Source organism: Eptatretus burgeri, chromosome 6 (assembly GCF_056783735.1).
Source record: "Eptatretus burgeri isolate ZD-2024b chromosome 6, Ebu_testis_v1, whole genome shotgun sequence".
In the NCBI taxonomy this organism is placed as follows: Eukaryota; Metazoa; Chordata; class Myxini; order Myxiniformes; family Myxinidae; genus Eptatretus; species Eptatretus burgeri.
In genome coordinates, this window is record NC_140966.1 from 49,320,511 (window position 1) to 49,333,941 (window position 13,431).

At 49.1% G+C, this 13,431-nt stretch overlaps 1 protein-coding gene across 3 annotated transcripts in view; it reads right to left on the reverse strand.

The window, feature by feature from the left end:
• The window catches only part of LOC147024736 (glycine receptor subunit alpha-2-like), a 112,523-nt gene that overhangs the window by 20,893 nt on the left and 78,199 nt on the right, over positions 1-13,431 (reverse strand). For all 3 annotated transcript variants that reach the window (XM_085884946.1, XM_085884944.1, XM_085884945.1), the window contains one exon: positions 3,421-3,499. In XM_085884946.1, the coding sequence (XP_085741072.1) occupies positions 3,421-3,499 (79 nt within the window). The remainder of the gene's footprint in view (positions 1-3,420; positions 3,500-13,431) is intronic.

A 13,431-nucleotide genomic window follows, 5' to 3' on the forward strand; every position in this document is an offset into this window, starting at 1 on the left:
GGGTCTATAGGGGTTAAAAGCATCATAAGGGGTCTAAAGGTCTGTGGGGTATAAAGGTAAAAAGGGTGCATTCCAAAAGTATTTTGGATATGAAGGGATTAAAGGGGTCTAAAGGATGTAAAAGCCTGAAGGCATCTAAATTGTCTTAAAAGATCTAAAAAGGGTCTTAAAAGGTTTAAGATTTGAAAGGATCTAAAAGGTTATGGGATCTAAAGGGTCTAAACTCTAATGGTAAGTCCCAATAGTAGTTAGAGATTAAATGGTCTAAACTAAAGTACTGTCGAAGAAGTCAGGTCTGGGTGCTTTGGGGGGTCCTGAAGAGTTGTGGAGTGCCTTCAAGACCACCGTCCTTGATGTTGCATAGTCTGTGAGCGTCAGTTGCGGCTGTATGGACATGTGGCTCGTTTTCCTGACGCTGATCCTGCTCACCAGATTCTCTCAGCGAGGGAGTCTCATGAGTGGAGGAGGCCAGAGGGCTGACCACGTGCCTCGTGGTTGCAGCAGGTTGACCATCATCTCAAGGAGATGGGGATGCGCCTGGCATCTGCCTGGGGGATGGCCAGACGGAGGCCCCTGGAGTACCGGCGGAAAGTGGACGCAGCGACGCACTGTTCTGGCACATGCTCCCATACCTGACCTGACCTGAAGAAGTCTGAAGGGTGGAAGAGTCTAATGGGGTCTAAAATGTCGAAAACGGTCTTAAAAAGTCTAAAGGGGTTGAAAGAGTCGAAAGGTCAAAAAGGGTCGACAAGTGTAAGGGGTCTATGGGTGTTTGAAGGGATATAAGGGGTCAAAGGGATATAAAATGTCGAAAACGGTCTTAAAAAGTCTAAAGGGGTTGAAAGAGTCGAAAGGTCAAAAAGGGTCGACAAGTGTAAGGGGTCTATGGGTGTTTGAAGAGATATAAGGGGTCAAAGGGATATAAAGGTCTAAAGGGTACTTTCTAAAAGTAGTTCGGATCGACAGGATATAAATGGATCTAAAGAAAGTAAATGTCTATTTTTTTAGTCTTTTATTTTTTGGATACACTGTCGAGGCTTGTATGAGAGCTAACACACAGAAATGCACAACAAAGGGAGCAGGAAACAAGAGGGGCGGGAGAGGGAAGGAAAAAAAAACCAGTGGGTTTTAAGGTCGGCAAAATGAGTACCAGCATGCTGGTCTACTGTGTCGGAGTGGCGACCTGTCCAGGATTATGTCCAATAGCCAAGGAGAATGCTTAGGCAGCACCAACGCTCTGCACAGAGTATGGTCCCAATGGATAGATAGATGGATAAGCCTGGTGTTGGCGCAGTGGTTAGGGCAGTGGCTTGGGATCCAAAAGGTCCTGAGTTCAAGCCCCTTTGGGCCACTGAATTAATACACCAGGGGGTTGACTCAGCCTGTCATCCTTCCGAGGTCTGCGAAATGAGTACCAGTATACTGGGCCGGTGTATACCCCGGTTAAAATAGGTGTACCATCTCCCTGTGTCGTAAGAGGCGACGAGGGTTGCGTCAGGAAGGGCATCCGGCGTAAAACATGTGCCAGATCACTATGCGGATGATCCGGTGTGTGTGTGTGTGTGTGTGTGTGTGTGTGTGTGTGTGTGTGTGTGTGTGTGTGACTGAGACTGAGACTGAGAGAGAGACGGAGACGGAGACGGAGACGGAGACGGAGACGGAGACGGAGACGGAGACGGAGACGGAGACGGAGACGGAGACGGAGACGGAGAGGGAGAGAGAGAGGGAGAGGGAGAGGGAGAGGGAGAGGGAGACGGAGACGGAGAGGGAGAGGGAGAGGGAGAGGGAGAGGGAGAGGGAGAGGGAGAGGGAGAGGGAGAGGGAGAGGGAGTTTAAAGGGTGTAAAGTGTGTAAAGTTGGGTCTTAAGTGTTCAAAGGGTCTTAAAGGAGTAAAATGATGAAAAGGACTGTCCCCGCTCAGCCACCCCTTCCCTCTCCCACCCCTCCCCCCCAACCTTAACTCTCTGCCCTCCCCTCTCTCTTTCTTCCCCGTTCTTCAAAGCAAGAGGGTATTAATGCCATTAAGAGGTTAAATTTAACCAGATGTTAAATTAAATTATGATCAAGATCAAATTAAATTGAGAGGTTAAAATAAAGGGGTGGATATTAAACGACGATGAAACATCTCAACAAAACATCTTGTCAGTTGACGGAATCTCACAATATGTGATGGACATACAAACATAGATTATATTTTGAGTTAATTAGGCAATTATCTCACCACCTGGATGGAAATATTAAAAAGTTCTTCATTACTTTTTTCTCATTGACATCATGAGTCATCATGCTGAGTTTCAAAATGATCAGTTGAGCCACCTCGGAGGTTTAAGGGGAAAAGAAATAGTACCACTGGACCTGTAGCTTATCTGGGCCCTGGCCTAATGCTGTAACCCAAATTTGGTAGCGTTCTAACCGGTGGGTCTGGAGAAGAAGATTTTTGAAGGAATTTACGCGATTTTCCCAAACATTTACAAAGTCCACCATTTTGACATACTTCCGGTCACATAATCAGCATGACCTCCACAATTTATCACGACCCTGTCCTAACGTTGTTACCCAAATTTGGTAGCATTCTGACTGGTCAGTGTGTAGAAGAAAATTTTAAAAGGAATTATTGCAATTTTCCCAAAAGTTGACCAAGTCGGCCATTTTGACACACTTCCGGTCACATGATCCACATGACTTCCACAATTTAATTAACATCCCTACCCTGGCTTAATGTTGAAACCCAAATTTGGTAGCGTTCTGACCGGTGGGTCTGGAGAAGAAGATTTTTGAAAGAATTTACACGATTTCCCCCAAAATTGATGAAGGCAGCCATTTTAACACACTTCCGGCCATGTAATCGGCATGACCTCCGCAATTTAACATCCCTACCCTGGCCTAATGTTCGAACCGAAATTTGGTAGCATTCTGATTGGAGGTTCTGGAGAAGAAGACTTTTGAAGAAATTTACGAAGTTGGACATTTTGACAAACTTAAAGTCATGCGACCGGAACGAGCTTTGCAATCCCTGTTTCCAGTCAGGAAAGGAAGGCTGCTGCCAAATTTTAGCCAGATCGGCCCAGCGGTTTGCCTGGAGAAGTCGAAATATGAGACGAATGGATGGACAGATGGACAGATGGACGGATTCCAGATAAACGAAACTAAATTTCAGATAAACTAAAAATGGGCACACTGAATGACTGACATTGTTATGGCTCGTCTCGTCTCAACTTTGTCAAAGACGAGCCAAAATACAATGCTATCATAATTATTATTAAATTACGATGTTGGCAAAGAGAACAGGAAATGATCATCACAAAAAAAAAATTCCACTCCAACTTGAATGAGTATTATCGTGTATAGCTAATTAACTTATAAGTACAATCAAACAATAATGAAATGTTTAAGTTTAGAATGATGCTTGTATCGGGTTACCATGGAATGTACAGCTGAATGAGGTAGTAACCCATTTCACGCTTTAGGGTTAAAATTGCTTCAATGCAGGAAAAGTTACCTGCACACAGGACCCAAAAGAAAAAAGGCAAAAAGTTAGTTTGGAGGTGATGTGAAAATAGTACTGTATTTGAAATGCAAGCACTTGGTGCAACACCTGGGAAATAATTGCAATTTACATCATTGATTTGGACAGTAGAGTTGAGAGTACACTGGTACATTGGTACATTTCAAATATTCCAATTGATATCACAGTGTTGCATTTTAAATACCAGCCTCTTATGAAGTGAATAGGTCAGTTTTTATATGCACATGACTTAAAATTGTCTTATGGGTCAAAATTGTGTCTTATGGGTCATCACGTATTGGCAATAGCTCATACATATAGCACATGACTAACATGAAGAAGCAGTTTTGAACACCACAATGAAAGCTAAACAAACCAAATTTATGGAAAATTATCCATTGGAGGGACAGAACAAAATGCATTTACTTGCTCTATCTTCAGAAAATCGATTTCAATATCTGCAAAATTCAATTTCAACCTTCAAAGCAATGTGTTGAAGACAAGGAGTGCATTACCATGTAGATCAGATAATAAAGGTAAATTTGGGGTAATACCAAACATCCCTCAAAAAGCATGCCAGTCAAATATGATCCAAGAATGGTAACTGATTTGGAATTACAAATATCACCAGGATAAAGTCATGAGGTGATATGCTTTGGACATAATAACAAATCCTACCATTAATTTGCAATTGGTCACTGGCTTTGACACCAATACAAATTTTTATTGCAGACCCTAGGCATCAAAACGCAACATATATCAAACAAGCAGTTTCAAATGGAGCATGTGTGTGTGTGTGTGTGTGTGTGTGTGTGTGTGTGTGTGTGTGTGTGTGTGTGTGTGTGTGTGTGTGTGTGTGTGTGTGTGTATTGTTGCGAATCTGGAAGCCATCATTGTACTCATGATTCAGGTCCTTCAGCTTCGTTATCTCGGAAAGTGAATGTTCTATAGATAGCTCGCCTTCCATTGTTTAATGGGTAAAAATCGATTAAATGCGCTGTGATTCATTTTAATAGTTAGGGTTCGATCAGAACACAAAGAAGAACAACCCTCCCCCTCCTCTGCAAAGAGGAGGAAGAACCCTCCCGTCCCATGATGCAAGGACGTAAACAACTCCGTCCCACCCGTGGTTGCAGGGGGGGGGGCGCACCAGGGCATGAGTCATGCCGAGAGGGGGAGGGGCTGAGAAGAATAAGAACGGGACCCTCTGCTCAGCTCGAGTGGGTTGTGGCTGGTTGGTTGTCGTGAGTTCGTCGAGAGTTGTTCAAGGGAGAGTTCAGGCTGGTTGTTGGTGGTTCATCGGAGGAGCTGGTTGATCGGAGAGTTGTTTATCGGAGGAGTTAGTTCAGGTTGTCGTGGTTCTTCTTCGGCCTGGTGGTCGAAGAGTGTCGGCCTGGTTCAAGGGTGGTCGAGTTGGTTTGAGGTTGTTGTTCTGCTGGTGCTTCTTTCGAGTTAGCTGTGCCGTCGGTGGTTCAAAGGGTCGTGCTGGTTCTGAGTTGTTCTGGTTCGGCCTTTGTTCTGCTTCGTGGCCTCATCTTGGTTCGGCTGGCTCTACTTGGACAGCGACGCATCTTCGGGAAGGCTCGGTGTTTCGTCTCACCAGCACATGGTCCGGAGTGCGAGGGGATCCGCTGGAGCTCAGGAAGGATCGTGGCACATGGCGATTGGATCCAGCTTGCCCTCACTGGAGCCCAGGTCCGAACAGCTTGAAGACCACACGAGGTGGAGAGGTTCGAGATAGGTTCTGGGTTTCAGCTCATTTGTCCCTCCGAGCTGAAGTCCTTATTAAAGGCATCAGCCACCATTTCTTGGGTGTGTGTGTGTGTGTGTGTGTGTGTGTGTGTGTGTGTGTGTGTGTGTGTGTGTGCGTACGTGTGTCCGTGGGCCCGTCTAACAAGTAGAGAACTGTTAAGTGCCTGTGCTGTATTTATTTGCATTGCATTTCGCATAGTCGGTTTAACCCTGCCTCTTGCATGCTTCCCTAGTTCCCCGGTTACTGTATAAATAAACCCCAATTGTTAAATGTTTTCAGCTCGTTGCATCCATTTCTTTCATTGACTGAGCATGTCGTGTGTTGGTAGTTAGAAAGCCGTTGGTTTGCCGTAAAAGGGGAACATTCGGACCGACGGTTCTCGGCGATCAAGCCACTCGGAATCGCGCAAGGGACAGGCTCGCTTAAGAAGCTTGTTTCGTACGAGTTCCGTCGAGGGTGTGGAGGCTCGGTAGATGGCACGTGGTCTCTAGGTATTTTGAAGAATTGGCAAATAACCCTGTACCACGTGGTAGAAACATTGGCCCTTCACGGTTCTTGCACAAGGACCCGTCGACTCCAGACTTATCCGGAGCGACGATCTATATTCCAGGCGATCGGTCAGGCTGACTCAACTTGCGGCTCTGCCAGAGCCCAGTATAATATATATATATATATATATATATATATATATATATATATATATATATATATATATATATATATATATATATATATATATATATATATATATATATATATATATGAGGTATATATACTGTATATACATGAGGCCCGGCGAGGAGGAGTAATGTAAGCGACATTTTTTAATGATATGATGATGATAGGCTCGGATGATAGGGGAAGGGTTAAAATAGTGCAATATGGCATTCACTCCAAAATGGCCGATGTGGCCCTTGCATCACTCCTCTTCGCGGCGCCTCATATATACACACACATAGAAATTGACACTTCCCATGCTCTTCCAGCTGAAGAAGCTACATAAAGCAACCAAGAAGGCTGATGCAAGGCAAGTGCTTCAATGTTTCAAACCCTTTCCAGAGTTCCTCCACAGCTATAAAGACATTCTCAAATAGTACACATGTGAGAATCCCAATGCTACAAACCGCCTCAGCTGCCGGACCAGTTTCATCACGTACTGGCAAATCATCAGCGCAGATAACAATGCATACCATTGAGGCTTCCTAGCATGTACCACGTGCAAATATAAATATATATAAATATATATATATATATATATATATATATATATATAAATATATATATATATATATATATATGTATATATATATATATATTGACTGACATACATATATACAGAATGTATATATCTACATATCTATATATACATATATATGCATATATATGGATATATATATATATATATATATGTATATATATATATATATATATACATATATATACTGGATGTCGTTTATACATCAGACGCACCTCCGTTTATGCATCAGACGCATGTATAAATGACGAATGTGTCATCATTGGTTAGATATTTATCAGTATGCCATCTTGATGAGGGCAAACAAGCCCGAAATCTGGATTGGTGGCTCCGTTTGATGTTTTACTGATGTTGACCATATAATCTTTGTCTGTTTGACAGAATAACCATGCCGAGGCCTCTGTGTTGGAGGTGACGCTTTGGCGTCGAACTGTGTCAAATGGGAATCGTCACATCACGTGCCTTCTGGTTAAATGGTTTGTATGAGCAGGAACAATCATCTGGGTGGCAGACGGACGGTTGCTCTGTGCGGATTATGCGGTTTTACTGTGTGAGACATAATCCGCGGCGATGCTCACCCTAACAGCCAGGAGGTGTGTCTGATATATATATATATATACATATATATATATATATATACATACACATACATATACATACATATACATATATATACATATACATATACACATACATATACATATACATATATATATATATATATATATATATATATATACATACATATTGTTACGGATTCGCGCCCGCCGGCGTGCTGACGGCCACGTAACTCGAATCGCGGCACGTCGCCCACCGGACGGACAATCCAGTCGTGACCCTCTCGGACTAACGCCGGGAACCAGTCACGGGTGGACCTTTCGGTCTCACCGCGATCGAGTTATCAGCCCCCGCGTGGGATAGGGTTGCTCGCCAAATTCGACCTACCTAAGTACCCACGCGGAGGGTAGACCGGGCGATCGCACTCGCCGCAGGTCGACTTCGACACGGGCCACTTAGCGACCCGTTCCGTACTATCGGGATAACCGAGCGGTGTTATCGTCGACCTCGACGGTTCGATTAATTATCGGGCGTATTCAGCCCACTACCAGCCCTTTACGTGAAGCAAGATGAGGATTCAATGAAAGAAATGACGAAGCGAAGCGGGAAACAGTTCAACACAAAAGCACATTTATTCGCGATGAACGGAAAGCACACATATTCAATTCCACCAAAAGCACACAGAAAAGAAAAACACAATTCAATTTACACAAAAAGCAAATGCGACAATGCAGATCTAATACCGATTACGCGAGCACACGGCAACACTTATACAATTTTACTTCACAGACGGCGCCGACAACACATACCCAAAACCAAGGAAAAGAATACCCTCAAGGATGAGGCGGGCCTGAGGCTGAGACCGGGTCGGGCCTACCCGTCTGGTGATGAGACGCGGAGCGGCGATGGTGCCTCAACTCCGCGGGCAGTGTCTGGTAGGGGGTGGGAAAGGGGCCGCCTTGGTCGCACTATCTCAGCGCGGGGGGAAACAGGAGGGGGTTGCTGATGCTCGGGGTATAGAGGATTCCTACTCTGCCTCGAGTCCCGCGACGAGCGTCTCCACCTCGGCCAGGTCGCGCTGTCGGCCTCCCTGGGGTGCAGCTCCCTGCACGACGCGAGCACCCCCTCGTCTGCCCTCGCCGCCTCTCCACAGCTCCGTCCCTTCCGCTCCGACTCCAACGCACACGACGACGACCAGCTCCTTCTTCCCAACTCCACCGCCCGCGAAGTCTTAACTCTCTCGTTCTTTCTTGACTCTACGACTCACTGGACTGACGAACACGGTCGCTTATATCAGCCCCGTGGCTTCGCCCTCTCATCTTTGACCCCCTCCCTTCGACCTTTCACCTCGCTCCCCATTGGCCCGAGAAAAAGTGGGCGTGAATGCTTTTTGATCCATAAATTTGCATATATCGATCGCCCTCCAACGCCCTGGGGGCGGGGCCAAATCGCCCCTCGCTCACCGATTGGCCGGAACAAAAGTGGGCGTGTGTCGTTTTTGATCCGTTTTTGAAGTGGAAAATCCGTGGTTTTGTACACGCTGTTCGGCGCGCGCCCTGCACGAGTCCAACACCGGTACCCACAAGCGGCGCAAGAACGGTGGCGATGCGACGGTTGCGAGGTGTGACGTGAAGCGGCGCCGCGGTGGGTGGTTGATGTTGTGGTTGTGGTGGTAATCATGGCGGTTGGTCCAAAATAAAGATAGCAAAAGAAAAACGGCTATCCTGAAGAGTCGCAGCACGCATAAATGACATGTATTCCCACTAGACAACGGGTTTGGGCCTAACTACACATGTACTTACCGAAATACCTCACCTAAGGGACCTGAATGGTGGTTTGCGAATTTGGTAACCACAACACTACCCCCTCCCCTTTTTACAGACTCGTCCCGAGTCGTCAAATTTTCGTGTGCCATCATGTGTAGTTTTCCCCTAGTACATTTTACCTACGGATCCCTGAGTGCGACATTCATGGTATTCGTGTCCCCAAAATAAATAACCTGAGGGCTGCGTAACTACCTAAACAAACTCACTCACACGGACGACTTAAATAAAATTGCCGGCGCTAAGACAGACATGCCGGGGGCGCACTCATATTTACAGTACATCTTAACCTTAACTTACAAATTTTACACTAAACCATGGCCCAGGATCACTGAACTCTGCATAAGAAAAGCAGTTAGCAGGGAGCCAGGCTGCCCACATGCAGTCTCTGGCTCAAACAATGCAGGTGACAGGGAACGTGGCTGGCTGCTCACACGCAGTCCAAGGCCTTCCCTTTTGAACTGAACGCAGTGAACCACAACGGTGCATGGGCTGCACAAACGCAGTCTCCGTGCCAGCTCAAGTGGCACACGCAATGAGCACAACGAATGGATGGATGGATGGTTTGAATCGAACTCAGTGAACCACAACGGTGCATGGGCTGCACAAACGCAGTCTCCGTGCCAGCTCAAGTGGCACACGCAATGAGCACAACGAATGGATGGATGGACACAAACACGGTGCACGGGCCGCCACTGCAGGCCCGTGTTGTAGCTGCCAACAGGGCAGTTCTCGCAGCTTGCAAACTGTTGCCTTGCGGATCCTGGCGCACATGGAAATGAACAGGGGGGGGGGGCAAAGCAAAAATTGAACGGGGCTTGTGAACATGGGCAGTGGGCATGGCATGGCAAAGGTAGCAGGCAAACACAGCCCGCAGAAGAAGGCCGCTGCAGGCAAACACAGCCGGCAGACGAACTGGCCGGCACAAGCCTCGAAGAAAAACAGCCAGCAGATGAACTGGCCGGCACAGGCCTTGCAGCACACAGCTGCCGATGAAGTTGGCCGGCCTCCGCCTTGAAGCAAAACACGGCCAGCCGATGAAGTTGGCCAGCCTTTGCCGTTCAATGGAGGTTGGTGGAGGGAGTGCGGTGGTGCTGGCCACTTGGAAGGCGGGCTCGGACCTACCTACCTGTCTCCCTCCCAACTATCGCCTTTGCCTGTCACTGTACATACCCACTCCCTTAATTTGTCAAACCCCAATTTAGCCCCAACTTATTTTTTTGTTGTTTTTATTCTTACTTCCCCACTATAAATCGTCCCCTAACCCCCTTTATCGTCCTTGTTCGGCTAACCTATCCTGTCACCTAGCCTACTCCCAACCCCTACGTTCCCTTCCCGTAGGGGAACAAGGGAGAGCTAGCGTCCTGTGTCGAGGCCCAACTCAAGCCTCAGAATGGCCTCCCCAGAGTTCGGCGATCTAACCCAAAGTGGGTCCAGCGGCCCACAACGAGAGCGAGGGGATGGATGGTGCGGAGGGGTACATCTCCTAATCTACCCTAACCATTTAACTGTTAAACTACCCCGGGGCTTTCAACAAGCGCCTCTCGCTTAAACTATTGGTTCCAACAACCCAGATTCCCGTCGCCTGTGTTGGTGTCCTCACAATTTCGGGCCTCGCCCCCCAATTTTCTCTCCGTGCCCTCACACGGTCTCATGGCTGGGACACGTGGCTCCCTTTGGCAGGCACGACCCTCTGCCGATTCTCCCGCTATGGCACCCCCGGGCACTACACTGCCTCCGAGCCTACCAGCTCCCTAACACCGGGGAGTGCCCCCCATGGCACCTCCCCTGAAACGCACACGTGGCAGGCTGGCTTCCCAGGCCCCTTTCCGAGGGTCACCCATGCCCACAACACTGCCCACACGGCTAATGGCGCCCCGGGCCCCCGCACCAAGCAGGCGCACCCGTGCCCACTACGCTATCCCGGCCCCCCATGGGCCCTTGGCCTACCACGGCCGACTAGCCTGGTGCCCGGGGTACCCACTCAGCGATACTCACCTTTCGCAGCCACGCTCCCAAGCCCGTCAATAGGGCTCCTGCACCCCTCCAAATGGGTCTCGAGCCTACTTTCCCACCAACAACAAAACGACCTCCATTTTTCAATTTGACTAACCCCCTAACTCACTTTATACTGACCCCGGGGTCCCTTGGGCGGGAGTCACTCCCCCCCCCCAATCACTCATCGCACCATGCATTCCCCATTCACTCCATTCACACAGACCCGCTGGCCTCACTCACTCATCATGTACTCACCTCACAACTCACCAACTCTTCAACACACTCACCGCTGAACTCTGCCATCCTTCGAACTACCTCCCCTAACTCACTCGTGCTCCCACGTCGTCCTTTAAACTAGCGCACGTTCCTTTTAACCTACGTAGCTAAGCTACGTCCCCTCTACACATTCACAGGTCTGTCACTGTCTCCTAATCTCTTTAATCTATTTCCCCACCTAAATCTGGCTACAATCCCTCTAACTAATCCATTCCACGGACTCCATGAGGACTTATCCCTGCCCCATGAAGTCGGTCTAACAAAGCTAACCCTTCCCCCTAACTAGTTTCCATCCTGTGCCCAGGTAAGGGGGTCTTTCACCCCTTGCCCAGGAATCCTGTGCACCCGAAAGTGAGGCTTGCTTTTTTTTTTTTTCATGCGCAGCACCTGCGCGGCAACTCAGAGCTCGCGCACTTTGCACCTGCCCGTGACGTCATGCAGCTGCACGTGTTCCTCGTCCCTCCTTGGACGGTACCATCCGGCAGAGATACCCCTCCTGCCGGATTCCAACCCCACGTGCAGCCATGACGTCACCGTGCGCAAAAAAAAAAACACAAGCCCCACGTCTCGAGGGGTTCCCCACGCGAACACATGTGCTCTGCCCGTTGGAGCTTAACACACACGATCGCGTGGAGAACCCGTCCGGTCCAAATCCATAATCCTGCCTAAACTTTGTCCGTCCGCGGGATCGGCAAATCCACCGCGTGCGTTTCCGGACCGGGACTTCACTCTCGCAAGCGAGCACGTGGTGGTCTCGTGCGTTGCACAGCACGGACCGCGTGCTCACTGCTGGGTGAACCCGGCACGGTCCCCGAAACAACTACAGCCGCTACTCGGCTTTCTCTCCTCTGTCGCCGTCTCCGTCTCCATTCCACACACGCATACCTGCGTGTTACGACGCACACAGTCCACACCATTAAACTCACACCGGGAGACGCGGCTGCGTGCTCCCGCATGCCAACCGACATCTCCCTCACATACCGCTCTCTCACACACACGGTCTCCCTTGCACACAGCGACCTTGCACACGGCCGTTCACTCACGCGTGCGGGGGCACTCACCCGCGGTTCCTCATCCACACACCGTGCCTCACTCACACACGCGGGGGAACTCAACCGCGGTTCCTCATCCACACTGGCCGTTTCACTCACACACACGGCCTCTTCCACACACGGTGCCTCATCCACACACGGCGTGCTGGGAAGCACGTACTCCGGCACCATCGCCACCACACCACTCACACACGGGGTCGCTTCCACACACGGGGACGCACTCACACCTTGCACCACACACACAGGGACAACCACACTGGGGATTTGTGTCCCCACAAGGGTCTCCGGGGCCTCTACACCCCCCAAGCTCTCCAAGCACCTGTCCACAGCACTTGTCCCCTCAACCTCGCAAAGCACGACCGAACTCACCTGGTCGTGACTCGCCTCAAGGGGGCATACTCCCTCCCCTCGTTCCTGGAGGCCATCCAGGTGCTCGCACTGGGTCCCCACACGCTCCACGAGCTCAACCTCACTATCCTCCACTACCTCCGTGTGTGTGTGTGTGCGTCACTTACCCCGTCTTCATCGTGTTGTCTCCCCTCTATCGTTCCTATCTCCCGTGTCTCTGCCAACTCTTCACCCTTTACCTCCCTTGTCTCAACTATTATTATTTCCTTTGTCGTCACCTCGTGTCTCGTCTCACACGTTTTGGTCTCCCCATTTAATTTTTCCCTTTCGTCATCGTCACGACCTCGCCCAACACGCCCCCGAATTATTTTTTTACCCGCCTCCAGCGCGGCCCTGTCAGCCGTTGCACCCCCTTCCAGCTCGTTTGCTCCCACACGTGGGGTCGCCATTCCCAGCTCCCTGGTCACGGCCTTCATGCCCGCCTGCAGGCATCGGCCCATGTTCTGCGTCTCACCCCTTAGTTCTTTCATTTCTTTTTTCATTTGCTTGCCCATGCTTTTCATTTCGTTTATAAATTCATTTGCGTTTGCATCCATCTTTTCGTTCATGCCTTTCATTTCGTTTTTCATTTCATTTGTATTTGCATCCATCCTTGCTGTCATTGCCGCCAGCATGGCGATTAGCTGGGCCATGTCAGGTACGCTTGGGTGAGCCGTTTCGGCAGGGGTTGGGGAAGGGTCTTGGTGGAGAGGGGGGGGGAGGTGTCATACACCGCGGCTGCTGCCGCACCTATTTCGGGCTCTGGGTTCAGTTGGGCGAGTCCGTGTTCCTGTACAATCAACATTTCCTGCACGGGGATTCCA